Genomic DNA, 24338 nt, shown 5'->3' on the forward strand with positions numbered 1-24338 from the left:
AAGAATGGGCGTAGTCTCCTCTCAGGTCTTTGCCTGACTGGAGTCTCATCTCTTCTGAGCAGACAGAATACAGTGGACACTTCTCCCACTAGAGGCCCATGAGGAGGGTAAAGTGCAATGGCAAGAGACACATTCACTTTCAAACTCTTCTCTGTGGAATTCCTTTAAAATACAATTGCAAGCTCTGACTTTAAATCTGCTGAGGAAGGTCTCACAAAAGACCCACAACACCCTCAGCAAGATTCATTTGAATAATACAATTTTTCTAAAGACCATGACCAGGTCTGACCTATTTGCTATATCTGTGACTAATAAGTCAGGGATTTTCATAGCATAGAAAAGCTATCCTCACTGCTGGTCTATCTCCAATCCAATTATGATTAATTTCTCATAGAGTTTGGAAGGTTATCACGGCTACCTCAAAAAACCTACAAATAAGGAAAATAAGGTAAACTTTGGAATTATACGTAAGGAAATGGAATCAAGAACCATAGCAACTTGGAGAAATTGCTGCCTCCCAGGCAAGGACCTAGGGGTGAAACTGGAGGTTGCTAACAGGAAAGCAGGTCTGAATGACCAGAAAGGTGGCCCCAGAGACCCACACATCACAGAAGCTGGGGTGTGTGCTCACTTGCTACAGGACCAAGAATTATCCCTTTAAGAGAAGCTCCTCCCTATTCCAATAACACACTCCCCCACTTACCATCAGGTGTCCAGCATTTTCTCTTTCAGACTCCCTAGAAGACTCGAGGCTTAAACACACAGAAGAAGGGAAGACAAGGAGAAGGTAGAAAAAGAAAGCTATTGAGGTGGGCTGGGGGTAGGGAAGTCTGGGAGGTGAATGGAAAAGGAGTGTGGAGGAGAGTCAGGTGGGTAAATGGAGTTGGGTGGTTCTTCATTCACTGTGGCTAGAATCAACATGGCATGCCATTCAGGAAGTTGCCTGGTTTTTATTTTTCCTGGGTGTCCTAAAATAGGATTCTCATCATCCAAGTATTTTGTTTGTTTGCAGAGCTATGAAATTTTACTCAAAAAGAAAAATAGAGAAGTAGGGGTAGAATCTAAGGATAAAAAAATATTAGGAAGCATGATTTTCTTGGAAGAGAATGGAGTAGTTGAGAATGGATAATAATGGGAAGACATTGTTTGAAGGCAATGGTGACTTTTGTTGAGGAAGGAAAAGGACAGACTACCTGACATATTGAGATGTAGGTGTTCCCAGTCTTATGTCAAGTAAATTAGACAAAGGCATACATGTATGTTGTATGTATATGTGTGTATGCATGTATGTATGTGCAAGTATGTATGTGTTTAAGGGTATGTATATCTGTGTGTTTCATATATAAAGATTCAAGCACCCACGAAACAATGCTGTGGTTAGGCTTATAAGGGTTGCATCTGTATTGAATATACACACATTTTTCCCTTCTTGATATTATTTAAGTGATATAGCGAAACAAGTATTTCCAATGAATTGGTAATATTATAAATTACAAGTAATCCAGAGATGAATCGAAGGATGCAGGAGGATCCCATAGGTTAAACCAAAATCCCAGGCCATTTTTTGAAGGAACCTGAGCATCTGCAGATGGTCATGAAACCAACACTCTCACACAAAGAGACCATCACACATATACACATAGATCTTGGTTTGCTTTATCCACATATAAACATTTTTGTGGAGCTGTGTATGTCTATAATGTAGCTGTGAATGTGTGGTGTGGGTGAATGTTTATGCAGCTTAGTTGTGAATCTCTTAATTTGGGGAGATGACTGAAAAGAAAATGCTTAATACATTTTGCTTTCACATGTTTGTGCACGTGTGGATGTTCCATCCCCTCCCTCAATACGCATGTGTGCGCACATGTGCACACACACTAACTTGTTTAAAAGTTAAACAAACTTTTAAAATGTGAGGTTACCAAAGATCATAAGTCTCAAGGTGACTTTTCTTTAGCTGCTTATTTGGCATGAACCAGAAAGTACTTTGATGACTAACAGAAGTTCTAAAGTACTTTGGGTAGGTTTTCATTCATGCCAAAACAAAATTTCTCATTAAACCAAAAGCAAACACCAAAGTAAGGTCTCAGAAATGCTGCTGCAAATGATCTCTGCCTCACTCCACAGGAACCCATGAAGAGGAGAGTGGCTATTGTTGGAGCTGGGGTCAGTGGCCTGGCCTCCATCAGGAGCTGTCTGGAGGAGGGGCTGGAGCCCACCTGCTTTGAGAGGAGCGATGATGTTGGAGGCCTGTGGAAATTCTCAGTGAGTGTGGCATCTGTGCAACAGGCAGGGAAGTGGAGGAGGGGGCTCCAGGCCTGCCTAGGTGACAGTTGTGATTGCTAGCAGGACTTGATCCCACAAAACATAAGAGAGGAAGCAGGTCAGAAATAACCCCCTTGCAATTTCACAGAAAACCAGTTGCCTTAGAGAGTTTGTTTATGTACAGAATTAACCTCTGATAACAAGTAAGATTAACTTGGAGATTAAAAATCCATAGTCAAATACTAGGTACTTGTATATAATATAAATATGTGTCTTCCTTGTTTAAAAGTGAACAGGTAGGTCTTGGAGATGGCTCAGTGAGTAAAGTGTTTGGCCCCATAAGCATGAGGATCTGAGTTTGGATGCCCAGAAAATACATAGAAGTCAGGGTACAGTTGTGTGCACCTATGATCCCATATACTGAGGCAAAGCTATACCCATACATATGGCTACCAGACAGCCAGTCTAGCCAAATCAGTGAGCTCATGCTCAGTGAGAGACTGTACCTCAAAAAAGGAGGAAAGGGATTGAAGAAGACTTCAGCTTCTGGCCTCAGCATGCTCTTGGACATGTATACATTTGTCACACAAAATAAATAAATAATGTGTAGTGGGAAAGTTTCTCTGATCCCACCAGGACCCTGCAGTCCTGTGGCCTGCTTATAAAATAATCACTCAGAAGTTTGTATTAATTTTAACTGCCTGGCCATTAGCTCAGGCTCATTATTGACTAGTTCTTGCACTCAAATTAACCTGTAATTCTTATCTATGTTTAGCCACATGACTTGGTACCTTTGCTCAGTTCTGCCTCCTCATCTTGCTTCCTCTGTGTCTGGCTGGTGACTCCTGACTCAGCCTTCCTCTTCCCAGAATTCTCCTCTCTGCTTGCCCCGCCTATATTTCCTGCCTGATTACTGGCCAATCAGCATTTTATTTATCAACCAATCAGAGCAACACATATTCACAGTATACAGAATGACATCCCGCAGCATCCATGTTTTAAATGTGAGGTTACAAAAGGTCATGTTAGTGATTTAGACCACAAATTTCAATTTATCAGGTGGATTTGGTCAAGAATCTATTAGCAACAAATGTATTGGGTTATTTCTAATGCTCTATATTCTGTTCCACTGGTCTAGTTGTCTGTTTTTATGCTACTACCATGCTGTTTTGGCTTCTGTAGCTTTGTAGTATATTTCAGAGTCAGGTAATGTGTTTACTTCCAGCTTTTGGTTTTTTGTCTGTTTCTTTAGTACTGCTTTGGTTTGGTTTGGTTCAAGTAAATTGTATCTATTTGGCGTCTTCTGTCCTTCCAGAGGAATTCCAGACATTTTTCACTAGTTTTGTGAAGAACATCATTAGTATGTTGATAGATTGAATAATAATTTGCATTGAATCTGTAAATAACTAGGGTAGTACGTATATAGTAACATCAGTTCTTCCCATCTGTGAACATCAGAGTTATCTCCATTTAGAGAGGTCTTCCTTAATTTCTTTCATCAGAGTTTTACAATTTTCATCGAAAAGTCTTCTACTTCCCAGGTTAAACTTATTCTTTTGTAGTTTTTTTGTTTGTTTGAAACAGGGTCTTTACATAGTCCTGGCCCTAGGTATCTGGAAACTCACTCTGTAGACCAGGATGGACTCAAACACACAGAGATCCACCTGTCTCTGCTTCCCACGCACTGGGATTAACGTGCACCACTATGTCCCACTCCTTTGTAGTTTTGTACCAATTGTGAATGAGATTCCTTTTTACAATCTCTTCCTCTTTAATCTTTACTAGAAAAAGAAAAGATAAGCTCCTTGGTAAATGGTACTGGAAAAACAGGAAATTCACAAATGGATTATTAAAATTTGACCCCCCTATACCTCTCACACACATAAAAATAAAGCAAAAATGGTTTAAAACTTGAATGTAAGATCCAGAACTACATAATTACTAAAAGAAAATGGGAAGCATTTCAAGACATTAATACAGGCAAAGAGAAAATGTATATGGCCCCAGCAGCACAGGATATGATAGGTGAATGGATGAAGTAAGTGTGGCACATAGTCTGAATGGAATAGTGATTGACCTTAAAAAGAATACCATCCCATTATTGTCAGCAAAACAGTTGAAAATGGAAGTCATTGTGTTAAATTAACAAAATGTGTTCTTAAATAATTGAATGTGTAGTAGTGAATACTAAAGGCTGGGAAAGGAGAGAATTGGAGTAGACACTGGCAGTTTAGATAGCAGACACACAGAAACAAGTAGATGGAAGTAATATGCTCTATATTATACTTTCTAGTAACCAATTATGTGGTTTTTGAATAACTATAAAAGAGTCTTCCAAGTACTCCAAACACAAGGTGATGACAAGGGATAGAAAATTCATTTCCTTAATCTGATCAACATGTATTGTACCTATTCATTGAAACATCGTGGCTCAAAATATGCACAATTCTGGGTTAGCCAGCATATTTTTAATTATTTAAAAGATACAATTTCTAAATACTCTGGTTTAAGCACTATGCAATGCCTACATGTATGTGATTTTTATATGACAGCCTACAAGGTAGTACAATAAAAGTAGTAATGTTGGGGGTGTGGGAGGGCACTGTCCTCTCTGGAGAAACACATTCCTGACAACGTGTCTTTATGCAGGACAATATCATCTATTTACAATGACTATATACAATTAAAATGCTTATTTTTAGAACACAAAACACTCAGTTTATTAACACATTCAGAAAGTAGTTATGTCTACTTTAAATTAAACAACTTAAATCACACATAAAAATCTCTCCATTCTTGTTTCCTCCAACACATTTTGCATTACGAATACAGTTACTTATTTTTTCTACATTGTGTACTCATTAACAAGTCTTGGCTTTTCAACTAATTGTTGCTATACATATTGCTAAATAGAACCTACTTAATCTGTGTAATGTTACTTGTTTTTAAAGAAATTTATTTTAAAACATTTCTTTAGTATTTATGTAAGCTTGCTATTTTCTAACAATAAAAGCAAAACAGCACACTAAGTAATAGCAATAACAGTGTCAAAAATGAGATACTGGGAGTGTGGGTCAGTGGTAGAGTTTACAAATTAATACAATTCAGAGTTCATTCAGAAGCCTTAAGGTTGAATTCCCAGCACCACAAAACCGGGCATAGTGGCTCTCACCTCTAATCTCAGCACGCAGGAGGTGGAAGCAAGAGGATCTGGAAGCTCAAGACCGTTCTCAGATACACAGCAAGTTTCAGGCCAGCCTAGAATACATGGGGTCAAGAGAAGGGGAGGAAAGGGTAGGAGAAGGGAGAGGAGAAGGCAGGAGAGGGAAGGGGGGATTAAAAAAGCAATTTAGAAGATTCTGGTGTGGAGTTTGTTCTTGCAAAACCCAAAACTAATGAGACAGCAGCAAAGGGCAGTATAGGACACATTTTAAAGTTCTTTTGATGTTTTATCACTAACTATCCATTTATCCTAAGTAGCCTATCAGCAGATGCTACCCACTGGGTACTTATTCCATCCCCGATTCAAAGCCAGAGTGAGGTACTGCCCTGTCACTGCTGACCCACAAAGTAGATAAACTACTTTGACCAGGCCAGAGTTTTAGCTAAAATTTCTGTTCCCCAACATCCGCCCCCCAAATAATTAATTCATAAATTGCATTGATTTACAAGAAGTTTAATATAGGGTCTTTTTCTACACACAACCATGTTATTAATTTTTATTTATGATTTGAAAATTTTATACATGTATTCAGTGTATCTTGATCATATGTGCCTCATATCCACCCCCAATTCCTCACTCCAATTCCCCCTTCCGCATTCCCAGACACATTGCCTTCTCAACTTCATTCTCTCTCTCTTCTCTCTCTCTCTCTCTCTCTCTCTCTCTCTCTCTCTCTCTCTCTCTCTCTCTTTCTGTGTGTGTGTGTGTGTGTAATTCACTGAGTTCAGTTAGTGTTGCCTATCTGCTCATGAGTATGGGTCACCAACAGGGGCTTGAGTAATCTACCAGTACCTAAATCCAAAAAGAAAGGTAATTCTAGCCTGCATGGGTCTGCACTAGGTCCTCTGCATACATGTTTTGGTTGTTAGCTTGGTATTTCTGTGGGGCTCCTAGCAGTGGGAATGGGGGTATCTCTGACCCTTTTGTCTGCTCTTGAGACCTTTTTCTTCCTACTGGGTTGCCTCACCCAGTCTTGATACGAGGATTTGTGTGTAGACTTAGTGTATTGTGTTTGCTGCATTCAGTTGATATACATAGAAGACCTTTTCTGAAGGAAACAGAGGAGGAGTGGATCTGAGAGGGGTGGGAAGATTACTAGGAAGAGTGGAGGGGGGCAGAAGTTGGGATGGGTTGAGAACAAAAAGAAAGAAGGAAAGAGAGAGGGGGAGAGAGGGGGAGAAAGGGAGGAAGAGAGAAAGGAAAGAAGAAGGAAAGAACTAGTTCCTTCCTCCTCCCAGCAGCCATTAACTGCCAATAGTCCCTCACCTTGGAGTGGGATCACAGAAGCCCTTTCTCCAATCCATGTTTGAATTTTTAACTGGCTTGACCTTGTGTAGGTCCCACGCAGGCAACAACACCTGCTGTGAGTTCATGTGTGCAATGTCCTGTCCAGAGGACATCTTTTCACAACACCCTTCTCCATCCCCAATGTTCTTTCTACCCTTTTTTCTACAACGTTCCCTGAGCCTTGAAGAGAGGGGTCTCTATGGATATCCCACCTACAGCTGGATTTTTCTACTTGTGATACCATGCTGGTGCTCAAAACATTTCAGATTTGGGATTTTCGGGTTGAGAGGCTCTATGTGAATTAATACATCCCTTACTTTTTTCCTCTTCCCTAGCAATATCATTTCTATCAAGCTTTCTAAATTCACTGGAAGCTACAAATCCCTTCAACGCCTCAAAAATCTCATACAGACTTCCCATGTGCATGAGTCACATGAACAGCAGAAAACTCGGGTCCCATTTCAAAGTCACATTCCTTTTTGAAACAAACAGAACAGCTAATTTGTCCCTTGACAATAAATAAACTTCAGTCGTGCTAGTGATAGTGATTGGCATGACCTAATATTCCAATGTTTACTAAAAGGTCGTAACCTGGGCACCCATCAGCTTTGAGTTACATGCCACCTATTGAGAACTTTCTAATGATCTTCATGTTTCTCTACAAACTCACAGCCATCCATAGAGATCTGCAATTTAATCTCTCATCACAAAGCTTAAGGTCCAATCCAGACAGCTTACTCATTTCTTGTTTATGGAGGTGCTGAGAAAGATAGATATTTCATCTAAACCTATAGAGCACTCACAACATACCTTGGTGATTTTAGAGATCCAAGCAAAGTGTCAGCTCTTTTATCATGGTCTTTACAGTATTTTCTCTTTTAATTTAATGCCTTGGGCTGAGGATCTAGCTCCGTCAGTAAAGTGCTTATTTTGCAAGTGTGAGCATCTGAGTTCAAGCCTCAGCACCCAGGTTTGTAATTCAAACGATGTGAGGATTCCTGGAGCTTTCTTACAAGCCAGCCTAGCCTTATCAGTGAGTGGATGGCTCTTAAGGAACACACACCTGAGGTTGACCTACACACACACACACACACACACACACACACACACACACAAAGGATAGGGGCACATTTGCACATGGACACACAGGTATACCCCACCCATAAACAAGCATTTTTTTTTTAATTTAGTGTTTTTAGTTCACTTCACACATATATTGAGGCACCAGCTGCAACAAACAGGTTCTAAGGTGTGCTCCTGCATAGTATCTACTTTGGTGGTCATTACCCTCTACCAATTTTATTCTATACTATTACTTGAAGGACATTTGAAACTCCAGGCCAACTAAAACGAAGTCTACAGGAGTTGAATCTAACTCTGGATTGCTGTAATATTTTGTTTGTTTGTTTGTTTGGTTGGTTGGTTGGTTGGTAGGTTGGGGCTGTTTTGTTGGTGGTGGTGATGGTGGGCATGTGTGCATGAATGCATGCGTGCGTGTGTGCATACATGTGTGTCTGTGTGTGAGTTTACCAGTGTATGGCTATAGATGAGACCCAGAATACAATGTCCTGATCTGCTCTTTGCTAAGTCTTTTTTCTTCAATGTTCTTTTCTTCTTACATCATCACTTAGTACCTCCTTTAGAATTCTTAGCACAATTCTGTAACTGCCCCATTAATATGGGGAACACTGCTGAAGAGAGGGGAAAGGATTGTAGGAGCCAGAGGGGTCAAGGTCATCACAAGAAAACCCACAGAAACAACTAACCTGGCTCATAAAAACTCACAGAGTCTAAACCAAGCCCGAAATAAAGCCCTAAATATATAAATGTATAGGTGACCTAAGCCCTCTAAATATATATGACAATTGTGTAGCTTGGTCTACTTGTGGGACTCCTCACAATGGGAGCAGCAGCTGTCCCTAATGCTTTGGCTGGCTCTTGGGAACCTATTCCCCATACTGGGTCACCTTGCCCAGCCTTAATACAAGGGGAAGTGCTTAGTCTTACCATAACTTGACATGCCATGCTTTGTTGATACCCATGGGAGGCCTGCCCCTTTCTGAACAGAAACAGAAGAGGATGTGATTAAGGGTGAGCAGAGGGAAGAGGGGAGGGAATGAGAGGAGAAGAGGGAGAGGAAACTGTGGTCAGGATGTAAAATAAATAGATTAATTAAATTTAAAAAATATTACCAATGCAAACATTTCTGTAATTCTAAAAGTTGAAACTCTGCTACCTACATAAATGCTCAATGGGCAGGCAATGCTCATAAATTCAATATGCTTGGTTCAAAATAAGCAGTACAAACTTTACATTTAATTTTGAAAGATTAGAATTTAAAATGCTCACATTTACAAATATTATAGATAGTTCCAATTGCCTATCACTGTTTTTGCAAATCATATTGACTACTAGTTGCTCATGTTCATGAGTTGGTGACATAGAAAAATCCTGTGTTTTGTTTCCCTTAGAAAAGAAAACAGATTAAGTATGTACCTCCACATTCTAAATCTCCTTGGTAAATTGTTTAGGGGAAGTTCGTATTTATTTGTCCTCTTATCAGATTCACTAGTGGGTAAAGACCAATTCAACTTACTAATGACTTGGAACTGAATATAAACAAGAACAGTATACTCACTTACCAGTCTTCTTCCATCTGGAAATTTCATTCACAGGACCATACAGAAGAGGGCAGGGCTAGCATTTACCGATCAGTCTTCACCAACTCTTCCAAAGAAATGATGTGCTTTCCAGACTTCCCCTATCCTGATGACTTCCCCAACTTTATGCATAACAGCAAGCTCCAAGAATACATTGTTTCATTTGCCAAAGAAAAGAACCTTCTAAAATACATACAATTTGAGGTAAGATGCTGTCAGCCAAGCAGTGTCAGAGAGCAATCAGGAAGTCCATGGCTGTGGCTCTGTTCCCACCTTTCCCCCAGGGTCCCTTTCTTTCATCAATATTTTTAACAGTTTGCTTTCTCTGATTGTAGATTTGTGAACACTACTTTTCTCTCATGAATCTGTCAGAAATATGCAACTATATCACATATAGTTCTAACATCAAAATGGCAACAACTTAGAAACCAGTAACAAAAAAACAGATACAAAATATCCATGGGTTTGTAAATTTACTTCTAAATAATCCATGCATCCAAAAGAAGCTTTTTTAATGATTAAAAGAACTTTTATTCATAAATTTATATTAAAATAAAAGCAATTATTTCCAATAATATTCATATTCATATATGAATTGCTATCTATTTCATAGGTGCCTAAAGTTTGTATTTCCTATACTCTTAAGTTCCATTGTAATATCCAAAATATTTTTAATTCTTATAACCATATGAATTAATAACACTCTCATCCCAACTGTAAGGATTACAACAAGATATAAAGATATTTATACATTATTTAGCTTTCACAAATCAACAAATGCAATAATTATTCTTGCTACACAATATTTCTAACTGTTTTGCCTAAGATTTTAACTACCAGCCTGTGTCTACTGGTAAAAGACCTGAGAGGAAGCAATGTAAATATATGTAATGAAGAAGCTGGAGGATTATCAGAATGGGGACCAGGTGTGGAAGTTAATATTCTGCTATAACATTAGCAGCCTGGTCCAGTGGTTCAGAACTTTTTAAATTCATCATTCTGTTCATTATTTACACATGTCAACTGGCAGTTTGCCACTCATAATGTACGCATAAAGACAACAGCCACATAATTAGCTTTGGATGACCTGTTTCGGCTGAAAGTCTCTCTTTGCCATATCAGAAATGTTTATTTGGAAGCAAATATTTTGACAAGACTTTGTTGGAGTGAATATAATTGTGTCAACCAAACTGTGTTCATAGCACAATGCACCCCAAAATTATTTCTTCACTGTTACTAAAGGAGTTGGGTAATGTGGAACATATACATTACTTTCTATAAAGAAGTTTAATGAAAAAAATACAAAACATTTAGAACTAGATATTTGTTAGACTTTTTGTGTAAAGCATAGAAAGCCATACTTTTGTGAGACCATAAATGTAACTATTTGCAGTAAACAATGAAAAGTATTTTAAAACAAGCCAAAGAAGAACACACACACACACACACACACACACATATATATACATATATATGTATATATATATTGACACCTACATACATACATACACAATCTAATGTTTTTATTTCTTCTGAGAGACTTTTGAATTCCTTAAGAATTCAAAATCCTTACTAATTAAATGATTTTATTAAGACCAATCTACTATTAGTTTCTTAAAGAAGGATTTCTCTCTTCATTCCTTAGACATTTGTAACCAGTATAAATAAATGTCCTGATTTCTCAACTACTGGCAAATGGGAAGTTACCACTGAAAAGAACGGTAAAAAAGAAGCAGCTGTCTTTGATGCTGTAATGATTTGTTCTGGGCATCATGTGTACCCCCATCTACCAAAAGACTCCTTTCCAGGTAAGGCTGAAATTGAGGAAGCCACCTACACCTCTGTTGAGAATAAACATCTTAGTGATGTCTATGTTAGTCGACTTTCTCAGGCAAATGACAGAATACCTGGTGACTAAGACATTGTAGAGAAAAGAGATTTGGCCCTTAATTACAGGTACTGGCAAGTCTAAACAGCATGGTGCTAACATTCCAGCAAGGACATCCCCCCACCCTGCCCAAGTTGCATCACAGCATGGTAAAGAAATGGAAAAAGAACTAGCCCTGTTCAGCAGCTAAGGATTACAGCGTGATAGGGCAGCTAGAGGGATTCAACGGGCAGGCTTGCTCTTTATAGAACAAAAAAGTTGCTGCTCTCATGTAACTAAACTCGCTCCACCCTCCTTTCCAAGGATGGTGTCCTCAAAGACCAACTTACTTCCCAGTTGCCACCACCTCTTAAAGATTTATATCCACATCTCAGTACCACTACACTGGGGACCAAGCTGGCAGCACATGTACCTCTGGGGAATAGACTCAAGCCGTCCCCCCCAAACTGCAGTAATGTCTTTTTAATTAAACTACAAACAGGCATATTAAAACACATTTCTGTTATATATAATTTATTAAGACTATTAAATTTTCTTATTTTGTGACCACTAAATATTTTATTTTATTGTTTTATTTTAATAGAAATCAAATTGATTCATATATTTCTCACTTTTCACTCAGGACTGAACCGTTTTAAAGGCAAATGCTTCCACAGCAGGGACTATAAGGAACCAGGGATGTGGAAGGGAAAACGAGCCCTGGTGATTGGCCTTGGGAACTCAGGCTGTGACATTGCTGCGGAACTCAGCCACACAGCTCAACAGGTACCATACCCACACACTCCACAGACAATCTTAATGGGACATAAACTGTTACTATCCTTTGAAAACCATTATGGATTGGGATGGCATGTGAAAACCAAGTGATATTTCACATACCTCAGCTTCCTAGGTAACAAGTGGGATTTGAAATAGCTTTATAGGTATCATTAGTGATGTTTCCTACTCAACAAGCTTCTTGAGACATTTGATAACTCATGTATGTCTGACCATTTCCTCTAAAACTAGTTGACTTAAGGTTAAAGCTATGACTGAGATGCCAAGATAAGTTGTTCTATACTTCTGGGTTTCTGGTCCCCTCAACAACAAAACAGATAAAACCCAAACCAATTTAGAAATGAGAATGTGACAGAGTTAAAACCTGATTTGGTCAATATCGACAGAGAGCTGCATATTCACCCATCCATGCATGTTTTCAATCTCTGGTTATATCTTGTTCTGGCCTAGGTATTGGAGAAAGAGTGTTGAACTAAACAAACATAACTCTCACTCTTGAACTCCAAGATATTAACTAAGTAAATGCTCTAATGTGTAAATTATGATTGTGGAAAGTGCTAGCAAAGAAAACAAAGCCCAGGGTTTATGTGATTAATAGGGGTGACCTGTTCCCCATGTGGAGGGAAAGACCCCTGGAGATGATGACACACACAGAGAACCAGAAATTGAGAAAGGCACAGTATCAGAAGAGGTCTCCAGGTAAAATGTCTTGAAGTCAGAAATTTGGTGTCTCAAACACCAACAAAAGGCCTCTTGGCTGCATCTCAGTGGGTCTGGGAAAGAAGGGTGTATAAAGGGAGATTGAAAGCAGGATGGAAGGGAATGATGAAGATCCTCTTAGGGTGTGACTTTAAACAAATGTCATCTTCTCACTTTGAAAGATTCGTTAAAGTTTGCTTTTCCAGAAGCCCAAAGGCAGGAATCTTATTTCCAGATATTAGGCCTTCTGATGTCATATACCCCCAAAACAGGTCCCTGAACATCCCAGGATGTTTCTACTTTTACTCCATGATATTATTGTCAAGATTATGAAGATCATGTCGGGACAAATGGCATAAAAACCTATTCCTATGCCTCTGTTCCACACACTGCCCTTGACAACCAGGAGGCATGCAAAGAAATTAACTACATGACCTTCTTTCTTAAGAGGTCATAAAATCCAGTCAACACACACACACATACACAGAGGCACACACACACAGGCACACATACTCACAGGCACACACACACACACACACACACACACACACACACACGCACACGCACACGCACACACACACACACACACACACACACGCACACGCACATGCACACACACACGCACACGCACAGGCACACACACACACATTGGCACACATAGACAGTCTCAAGCAGAATGCATGACAACAGTGTAAGAGAACTAGCACTGGAATAAGAGATGAATGGATGATTCTGACGCTAAATGCCTAAAAGATTGTAGAATTGGAGGTAACACAACAGAGATGGTCCTGAACCCATTCTTGAAAGAGAAACATAAAAAATATATTTTAAAAATATAGTTGCTGTGGTGGCAGAAACTGTTCTTAGGAAGGGGAATGACAATGAAGACAGGAATCAGTACTGTGTATTTGACAACCACTGACTTGTCTTGCTGAAATAAAGGTCCTTAATGTGAACAACGGATATAATCCATCAAGTGTGTTAATGCTCCCGCATAAGTGAGTGCCTTCAACTGTAGGTAAACGGTCCTTGAATCTCACTTTTCCCATTGGGGGAAAAATAATTGAAGACCAAAATATCAGCAACTTCTCAGAAAGCTCAGAGGAACTTAAGACTGGAGCTGGAGAAAACTTAAGAGAACAAATTCAGAACATCAGATTCCAAGAGCAGAGCAGCTACAGGAACTGAGATAGAAAAGAAAGGTTGGCGTCCCAGTGAGTGATCTTTTCAAAGACTTCAATGGAGAGCTGAAAAAAACATGGATTCTTCATAAGTAAAAGTATATTGTTTAAGGTTTTTGAACTAAGCCCTGAGTGGAGCCCATTTCTTTAGTCAAAACAATTCTCTTTAGGAGGTCTGGCAGCTGAGGGGTTCCTACTTCCTCCTGGTAAAAGAAAACAGCAAAACAAAGAAAGAACAAAACTAAAAACCCAAGAGCAAGAGTAACAAGCCCACTCTCATAGGGAGATGTGGAGGGCATCTTACAATATGCACTGCACTCACTACATTTAGCATTTCTATTTTTAAGGTTGTCATCAGCTCCAGAAGTGGATCTTGGGTGATGAGTCGGGTCTGGGATGATGGCTACCCCTGGGACATGTTGGTGATCACTCGATTTCAGACTTTCCTCAAGAACAACTTACCCACAGCCATCTCTGATTGGTGGTACATGAAGCAGATGAATGCGAGATTCAAGCACGAAAACTATGGCTTGATGCCTTTAAATGGGTAATGTGAACTAAAACACAACATGCCTGCTAACATTTACTTCAGTGTCAACAACCCTTGATGTGTGTTGTAACCTCAAAACAAATCAAAAATATTCATGAAGTCATCACACCTCATGTATCAAAGGATAAAGAACTGCAAACATTGGGAGTGATTTCCACATAACCTTCATACCAGATTTGTACTTCTAGAAACTTAGGTAATACTGAAGCAATTAGTTCCCATAGTAACAGTAATAAAAAAAAAAACTGTTTTAAGCACTTCATATATTACCAGAGTTTTACCTATTCTCTCCTTTAGGCTCTGGCATATGACATACACCCACACAACTATGAAGAGGACTCTGTTTATTCTGCTTTTCTAAGAAAACTGACATACAATAGAATTAATAATGTTACCAAAGTCCCACATTCAGGAAGTAGAAGCAACCTTCAGTATAAACCCACATCTGCTGATTCAAGGTCCTTTGTTTTTTATCCATAAAACTTATGACCTCACACTTTAATGTCAAAGTGGAGTACTCTTTCCTCAACCCCTTCAAAGGATGCTCTCACTTGACTAAGTCTACATGAGTCTGGCATTTCTTCAACATTGCATACAAATCCCAAACTTCTTATAAACTCATTAACTCCACAAATGAAGTATTTACTGTGTTGGGTCCCAAGTTAAGTGTTTGTGGATACGTCAGGGTGTAGAACAAACAGAACCCTGTCCTAATAGAGTACATTCTTAGTAGCCATAAACCTACAATAAACACTTAGTAGTAATGTGTGTTATAGGGAATACAACGCAGGCTAGGGGATGAAAATGCCATAAAAACAGTTTTCAAGAGGGTCCTTGAATTAGGTTCAAACCCTAAGTTAAATTTTATGCCATCTCTTAAATGAGGGGTGTAGATGCAGAAGGATAAAAAGGGGCTGGTTCAGCAATCCCATGGGGAAGAAAAGAGCAGCAGGGAACACTGAGAAAAAATAGTCATGCTAGGAAAGGAACTAAGAAAAAGTAATGATCTTTGAAGACAGACAGTGTTTCAGGAGGGAAGACACAATTAACTAAGTCAAAAGTTACTAGTAAGTTCAGGAATATAATTGACCCTTTAGCTTTATTCTGACAGCCTTGGCAAATGCAGTCTCAGTGAGGCTGGGGTGCTTAGCGACTGAGGGTATTGAGTGTAATACAATTGGCAGGTAAGCAGTGCAGTTGAATCTAGCCCTTTTCCAACCAGAATTCCACCTAATCTCACAATCTCAGTTTCTCCTTCTGCAGCTTCTTCTCCTGTCTTGGCCAGACATAAACAGCCCTTTCCTTCCATGTCATTCAAGTTCATTGTCAACTCCCGAATGATCTGCATGCATAGAGATTTTACTAATCAAAAATAAGGATCTCTTTTCAGATCCCCAGGGGCCAGTGCTTCAAACTATTCTCTACTTCTTCTAGCCTTCTCTAAGCTCCCAGGTGTGTTTTCTTTGACCTAAGTGGTGCAATGACTTCATGCGTCTCACATTTCACCACTCTATGAAAACCCAGGTGTGGCCCTCTCACGTACTCCTTTTACCCTTTCAAGTCTGTCTTACTATGGCCAGTTTGGAAAATACGAAGTTAACACTGTTAGTACTTTGTCTGTGTTACAGCCTACAAAATCCCTTATATTATTCAGATTTCCCTGTGATCTAAGATAGATGATACTGTCATTCCAGAAACAAAAGTGAGATGTGGGGAATTCAAGAGAACTGAATCTTCTCAATTTCGTGGGTAATAGGAAGCAATGAAAGACTTCCGATACCAGTTACATTACAACTTTTCTGAATCTAGGCTTTTCTAGCAACCTCTCCTGCTCCCTACACGGCCTCATATCAGTTTTGTTCTTCACATGCATCAGTGATATTCCATAGCTTAGGGGAAACTCTTTGATTGTTGTGTTCTGTCCTTCACAGTTCGTATAGAGACTAAGACGAGGGGGCCATGTTACTGTAACAATGACCAGTCTCTTCTGTCCATACAGAACCCTCAGGAAAGAGCCTGTGTTCAATGATGAGCTCCCAGCCCGCATCCTGTGCGGCACTGTGTCCATCAAACCCAACGTGAAGGAGTTCACAGAGACCTCCGCTGTATTTGAGGATGGGACTGTGTTTGAGGACATTGACTGTGTCATCTTCGCAACAGGCTATGGTTATGCCTACCCCTTCCTGGATGACTCCATCATCAAAAGCAGAAACAATGAGGTCACCCTGTACAAAGGCATCTTCCCGCCTCAACTGGAGAAACCAACCATGGCAGTGATTGGCCTTGTCCAGTCCCTTGGGGCTGCCATCCCCACAACTGACCTACAGGCACGCTGGGCTGCACAAGTAATAAAGGGTAAGTATGCCAGAAAGTTCAACAATGGATGCTAATAAGAGTACTTTTCAGAATCTAAGTAATAATCCTAATTAAGAGACCTACCCAACGTTGCGAATTTGTAACTCTATTTCCATTGGTGCTGTACTCTAAGCAATTTGAAGCATGTGGCACTAAGTTATCATATGAAACAGTGTGATATTATTAGGAGATTTTTGCTACTTATGATTCTTGGGAGCTGACAATTACCTGAGATCATTCAATAGACAAGGACTCCAAGAGTTCTTGGTCCTAACTGCAAGACAACATTATTAAATTGTGATTTCAAACTGAATAGAATTACATTACCTGAAAGGGTGGTAGGGAAGGGTAGTTCCAGGCCAACCTCCAGCCAGCTCAGATATCTACAGCCAGGGAGAACACAGACTCTGGGAAGGCAGTGGGTCTTCTGTGCTATTTTCTTCTCTGCAGTGTGTTAGTTAAGGACAAGCAGTGGTTGACTAGAGACTGGAAGTACAAGATGTGAGAGGTGTTTAATCTCTAAAATACGAGAGTACATAGTATTCATATCTTCAAAAGGAAAAGGAAACAACAGACTTGATTAAGGTAAGGCACGGAAGGCAGCCAGCGTTCTCCGGTAGCAGAGCTGAGATTAGTCACAGTAACAGATGAATGATCAGAGTCACAGTAATGAATGAAGTATCTGTGAGCAGCCACAGATCCTGAAAATACATAGAGCCAGAATTAAAGAAAAAAACTGAGATGTCAAAGCATACTGGGCAAAGTTTAGTTGAACCTTAAGTTATGCAACTTCTTGATGAGGGAGTTTTAGCCATAGCTAAAGCATCTAGTGCTACCCTGACTTGCTGGGGCTTACAGAGTCTCCCTTTCATGTTGAAGCTCAGGGTGGGTATACACGGCACTGTACAGCCTGGGCCACCAGGCTGCTACCCATTTCAGTATGGTCCTACTCAGCAGTGACCTCCCTGGGTCTCCTTTGCCTCTGCCTGCTTAGGCAGAGATTGGAGGTGGCCTCAGAGGGCTAAGTGACTCCAGCAAAGCAGCAGCACCTTGGGGAGACTGAACTGAAAGGGAGATCACAAACTCTCTGTGACGACAAGAGTTGTAACTTTGGCTCTGAGAAAAGGAAATAAGGGAGGAAAGAAAAACAGAAAGGGGAACCGGGGAAGGAGATGACTCAAGTTGACATGGGTGCTTGATGCCAAGGCTGACTAACCTGGGCTCCATTCTGGGGACCCACTTGGTAGAAGGATAAAACTGACTTCCACGAGTTGTCCTCTGACCAACACACACACACACACACACACACACACACACACACACACACACACACACACACCATGATACCTGGGCATGTATGCATTCACAGACACAATGCAAATAAGTAGATAAATATATTGTAAGAATAACCTTGAAAGAGGAATGCAAAATGGGCAATTGACAGGAAATTGATGGAAAAGGCAAATGTTTAGATTACAAGAAATGGGCTATTAAGCAAACAACATAGGTTGGGAGAACCAGAGCTACAGCTAAGGGCTGAGGATTGAGTTTAGTGATAAGCACTTGCCTAATGAGCACAAAGCCCTGGATTTGGTTCCCAGAACCCAGAAAAGAAAAATCAGAACCCCAGGACAGAGGAGCTAGTTACAAGCAACCTGATGGTGGGAGTGAGTTGGCTTATGAACACATTCCCCACCTCCCAGTCTCTTCACCTGCACCTGGATAAGACAGAGCCCATCGGCTATAATGAGGCCATGTTGATAAAAGCTGTCCAATGATGCTGTAAGGGTTGCAAGAATGGTGAGTTAAAGAAGTCCCTGCAAAGGGTGAGCATTCATTTTTGAGATAAATTCTAATCTCATTCAAAAGTCATTCCAGCATTGCCAAAGAAATTATCCTACAATATATTTTAGTCTGTATTTCAGAGACCCATATTAGCTTATCTGAGTCTAAAATCCTGAGGGAGCTTCAAATGGCATCCGATCACCTGGCACTCCCCTTATCCTTGGTGAATCTGTACAGTCCATCATCTCAGTCACTCTTTTTTTTTTCTTTTTCTTTTTTTGAGACAGGGTTTCTCTGTGTAGCTTTGCGCCTTTCCTGGAACTCACTTGGTAGTCCAGGCTGGCCTCAAACTCACAGAGATCCACCGGGGTCTGCCTCCAGAGTGCTGGGATTAAAGGTGTGTGCCACCACCGCCCGGCTCAGTCACTCTTAACAACTCTTTTTTTCTCCACCAAGAGAATTGGGGTTTCACTAAGTTCTCTACCTTATCTGCTGAAATCCCTTTCTCTGGCAAAGCAAGACTAAATTCCCTAAGGAGTTTTTTTTTTTTTTTCCCCTTGAATCTTGAAAAAAAAATCAGAGCAGAGAGATGGTTCCATAAATAAAGTACTTATCATGAAGGCATGGCAGCCTGAATCCAGATACCCAACACCCATGTGAAAATTCCAAGTACGTCAGTGCATGCCTGGAACCCTAGTACTGGGGACAATGGGTGAATACAGAAGGGCGCCTGTGACTTGCTGCCTAGCTTGTCTAGCCAGTTGGTGAGCTTTGTGTTCAAAAGCAGACCATATCTCAAAAACTAAGGTAGAGAGCTGTAGAGAAGGGCACTTGAGATTGACCTCCGACCTCTGCTCATTCTCTGTGTCTCTGTCTTTTTCTGTCTCTGTCTTTCTCTGTCTCTGTGTGCCTCTCTCTCTCCTCTCCTCTCTCTCTCTCTCTCTCTCTCTCTCTCTCTCTCTCTCTCTCTCTCTCTCATATCTCTATCTATCTATCTATCTATCTATCTTACACACAACACACATACAGACATGTGCAAAAAGGTACACACACACATACCCCATACACACAAAAATCCTGAAAAAATAATTGCAATTCACCTGCATTAGACTATAATTTATGGAAAATATTCTTTAAAATGTGATTGAAAGTTTATGATATAGCTCTTCAATTAATATTAAATATCCGATATCTTTAAGAACCAAGATACGAAGATAAGTGCATGATAGATTTTTGTTATTGTGGCAAGCGTTCTGAGAAGAGCGGGAAGCCTTCATCAGTCTGAAAACCATCACCTACTAATTTGCTCAAGACTTTGTTTCGCTGAGCATAAAAAGTCAAATGAAAACAGGACCAGTAAGACGGCTCAGTGGATAGAAGTGCTGGCCTCCAAAGCCTGATGACCTGGACTTGATTCCTGGAACTTAGTAAAAGGAGAGAAGTGACTCCAGAACGTTGTCCTGTGACCCCCACACCTGTGCCATGGCATGAATGCATGTGCACATGCACAGAAAAAATAAACACTTTAAAAGTGAAACATAACATGATTCATAATTCACTGAGAAAGAAAAATACTGGGGTACCCCTATGCTGGATTCATGAAACTCATTTTTGCCCTTTCTTCTTTTTCAGGAACATGCGTTTTGCCTTCTGTAAAAGACATGATGGATGATATTGATGAGAAAATGGGGAAAAAACTCAAATGGTAGGAGTTTTATATGGTACATTATATTGTAGATCTATAATAATGTAGATCTAGGGTTTGCATAGAAAATCGGGATTTGTCAATATTTGAAACTGATTTCGTCTTAAATGATCCTTGGTGAAATTAACAGAGTAAAAGCTATGCGCCACAATCTTCCATCCAAGAATCATTAGTGGAGATCTGTCATTGAGTTAGGTCCCACTCAGTGCAAGGTGCAAAGTGAGACTAAGGATCCTCATTTTATTGTCCCCCTTTTCCATGTCTTCTGCAGCACATCTCAGAAAAGACATGCAAAAGTGATGAACTCAGAGTAACCCTGTTCTCTAGCTCATAAATCTTTCACAAGGTAGATGATACTTCAAGTAGATGCTTTAAATGAAATTGACTCAGCAGCATGAGCATTAACTTAGAAAACTAGACTTCATTCCTGGTCTGTCACTCATTAGCTCTGAGCTACAAATGAATAACTTCACTTGAGCAAGAGACAATTATCCATTTGCTCACAGGGACATGAAATGTTCTCCACTGCTCTGTAGAGTTGGAGGATTCATTTCCAAACGAGATATGAAATATTCCCCTCAGTAACACAAGAGAATGACTGCCCCTGACAGACGTGAGTTGCCTTCCCTCTTCTTGTTTATGTGAAGCCTGGGTGTGACAGGAGTCTCTCCTCTCCATCTCTAGGTTTGGCAACAGCGAGACCATCCAGACAGATTACATTGTTTACATGGATGAACTGGCCTCTTTCATTGGAGCAAAGCCCAATATCCTACAGCTGTTTCTCAAGGATCCCAGGTTGGCCATAGAAGTGTTCTTTGGCCCTTGCAGCCCCTACCAGTTCCGGTTGGAAGGTCCAGGGAAGTGGTCAGGAGCCAGGAATGCCATCCTAACCCAGTGGGACCGGTCACTGAAGCCTATGAAGACGCGTGTCGTTAGTGGTGTTCGGAAGCCTTGCTTATACTTTGATTTGCTCAGGCTCCTTGCAGTTCCTATTCTACTCGTTGCTGTTTGTTTTGTGCTCATCTGATTGGGATTCCCCCTAGAATGTCGGATAGTCACTGACAATAGCCAGGCAGGAACTTTGCTATTTAAAAATTAAGATTCTCATACCTCTCCCTTTCCTGTTCAAGTTCATTTGGCAGGACACAAAGGCATTAATTAGTAAGCAAGACAGTGTTTGTTCTGGCCTTTTAAGTAAGCCTCTTTCAGAATCATGCTGGTTTTCAGAGGTTGTAAGTCAGTTCTCTTTAAGTTTCACTAAGACTTTGTAAAGAGAACTATGTTTTTATGTCCAACTTGAATCATTTTCTGAAACAATTGGAAGTGGTTCCTTTTCTCTTTTAAACAATGTTTGAAAGGTGTACTTCAAACACAAACAGTGAATAAAATAGAGCATTTAGAACATAATCTTCTCAGGCTGCCTCTATAAACTATTTGTGAGCCTGTGGGGAGAGCTGGGCTATTACATTCTAATTTTATTTCATTACTAATGCTCCACACAGTATTTCTTGACCCTAGCTAAGAAACACAGTATAGAAATCTGACCCACATTGAAGGTTAACACAAATTAGCTCACTTCACTGATAAGAAAATCAACCAAATAAGGAAAGAAACTCTCCAACATAGAACAAATAAATAATCACAACAATAAGCAATATACACCTTTGAGTTGCTACAAAAGATGTTTTTAAAAAATGGGTTTTCTTTGTGCCATGACGTGAATATGGTAAGTGTTCTCTAGGGGACCTCAAGGTGTACAGTGCTAAGAGGTAATGGAACTTCCAGAGGTAGAGTACAGCAGGGTATCCTTGGGTCATTCCATGCAGCAGGCCCTCAAGGGCTTTATAAGCCATTGGTTTCTTCTTTCTGGTCCTGGCTTGATATGTTAGCTAGCTCTCCCATATGCTCCCACCATTCTGTCTACCACAGTGTGACACCAGACACTCAGCCAATGCCAGTGTTTTATGCTCTCACACTGATCTGCCTCAGGTGTTTCATCACAGCAACAAAAATTGGGGACAATTATTATTCCAGAATGACAAGGCCAGCAGATCAGGAAATGATTGCCATTCAAAGGGCATCTCACTGTACACACAGATTCCCTAGGGAAAGCCTTTGAAACTCAGAAATATGAGAAATTCAACAGCATTCTCCAAAAATCATTGTTATATTACAGAAGAAATAAAAATGTATCTTGACAGAAACAAAACAAAACAAATGCAGTATAGCAATAGCAGCCCTATGTTACAAACTTATTATGATAAATATCATATATGTGTAATGCTTGTACTCCAAGAAGTACTCAACATATTTCACACATAAAAATAATTATCATCTATATGAATAAAAAAATATAAAATCCTTATGCTCTGTTTTTTAATGTTTTCAAATACATCATTTATTTCTCACTAATTTTGTCCATTGCAAAGTATCTTTAACAAGAAAATGTTGGAGATAGCGCAAATGTCTAAAATGAGAAATTAAAAATACACTGTGTCTCCCACAGCTCCAGAGTACCATCCTCTATCCTCTGAGCAGTTGTATTACCTTTGCTTCCTAGGTCAGAAGGAAACCCCTGAGGACCACAACATGTACTTTAAAAATAAGAATAGTACTCTTAATTTATGCATGAAAACATTGGTGAAGCCTTTTCTGAACTAGCACACTGGCCTTGTGCTAGGTGAGAGATACTTTCTGCACTTCTCCAGCTGGCCACCAGGAGGAGGGGGCCAGACACTCAAGAGCATGCCTTTCCATTCACTTCTTTTAGGTGGCCCACACCTCTGGGTGATTGATATATATATATAATATATATATAATTATATATATAATTAACTATTACTTTATCCCCTTCACACATATCTTGTCAGAGCTTCCATGGCTTTGCGTTATCATGCAAAGTTGTGTATTTATTATAGTGCTGTGCAGTACTCTATCCAGAGTCTTTGAGCTGTTCTTCTCAGCAACACGGGACAGATAACCAGTGCTCTGAACAGTCACCTTCCCACTGCCAGTCCCCTTGGATTGGCACAATGGTAATAGAGGACATTCTGACCACCCCTTCTTATTCTGAGCTGTCCGTTAGTAGTCAAACTGTGTGCTGTAGACTGTCATGCCAACTGCATTCCCAACTCCCTGCAACAGATTGACTTACCAGGTTTCCTATGAGTGAGGACCCGAACATAAAAGGCTATGTGGAAAGGTAAGTTGATCAGGACTTTGCCCACCTGTGACTCTGGAAGAGTTTAAGCTGTAATGCTATTTCCTCCTGAAAATGCATAGCCTTATGTTTGTTATATAATCATGTGGGTATTTGTCAGATAAAGACTTCAGTACCGAACTGAACCTGTGACACAGGTATGTAGAGAGTACAAATGGTCCTTGACACTTGGAAGTTACTATTTTCCCTTTTGGCTTCTGTAATCTTCAAAAGAGTTTGCTGTCACTTGTAGTTAGAGTTTTCCTGCCTGGCCCAGTCAGGACAAATCTCTCTTACCTGCCAGTCCCACAGTCGCTCAGACCCAAACAAGAAAGCACATGGAAACTTACATTGTTTACAAACTGTATGGCTGTGGCAGGCTTCTTGTTATCTACTTTTTCTATCTTAAATTAACCCATTTCTGCTTATCTATACTTTGCCACATGGCTTGTGGCTTACCAGTGTCTTTACATGTTGCTTCTCCTGGTGGCGGCTGGCGGTGTCCCTCCCCAGCCTTCTACTTCCCAGAATTCTCTTCTCTCTTGTCCCGCCTATACTTCCTGCCTGGCCACTGGCCAATCAGAACTTTATTTACACAGAGCGATATCCACAGCACTTCCCCTTTTCTTTTTTTTTTTTAAGGAAGGTTTTAACTTTTACATAGTACAATTACATATAACAAAACAATTATCTAGCAAGAAATACAGTTTCAATATTAAAGAAGATATCCTATCTTATATTTGTGAGTCTAAGGTTTTATATCT

General features: G+C 40.0%; 1 protein-coding gene across 1 annotated transcript; it reads left to right on the plus strand.

Moving 5' to 3' along the window:
- The first annotated feature begins 731 nt into the window (after positions 1-731).
- On the plus strand, positions 732-22617 carry LOC118593215 (dimethylaniline monooxygenase [N-oxide-forming] 3). Its single transcript, XM_036202544.1, has 9 exons — positions 732-787; positions 2128-2265; positions 9451-9639; positions 11081-11243; positions 11946-12088; positions 14328-14527; positions 16530-16885; positions 20303-20375; positions 21060-22617. Exons 2-9 carry the CDS (start codon positions 2134-2136, stop codon positions 21400-21402), a joined length of 1599 nt encoding a protein of 532 aa, XP_036058437.1. The 5' UTR covers positions 732-787; positions 2128-2133; the 3' UTR covers positions 21403-22617.
- The last annotated feature ends 1721 nt before the right edge of the window (positions 22618-24338 follow it).

Source organism: Onychomys torridus, chromosome 11 (genome assembly GCF_903995425.1).
Source record: "Onychomys torridus chromosome 11, mOncTor1.1, whole genome shotgun sequence".
In the NCBI taxonomy this organism is placed as follows: Eukaryota; Metazoa; Chordata; class Mammalia; order Rodentia; family Cricetidae; genus Onychomys; species Onychomys torridus.

Excerpts from the sequence above, each read along its gene's own strand:
- LOC118593215 (XM_036202544.1), top strand. The coding sequence starts at position 2,134 with ATGAAGAGGAGAGTGGCTATTGTTGGAGCTGGGGTCAGTGGCCTGGCC. Across the intron at positions 11,244-11,945 it reads ACCAAAAGACTCCTTTCCAG|GACTGAACCGTTTTAAAGGC; the intron begins GTAAGGCTGAAA and ends CTTTTCACTCAG. Across the intron at positions 20,376-21,059 it reads ATGGGGAAAAAACTCAAATG|GTTTGGCAACAGCGAGACCA; the intron begins GTAGGAGTTTTA and ends CTCCATCTCTAG.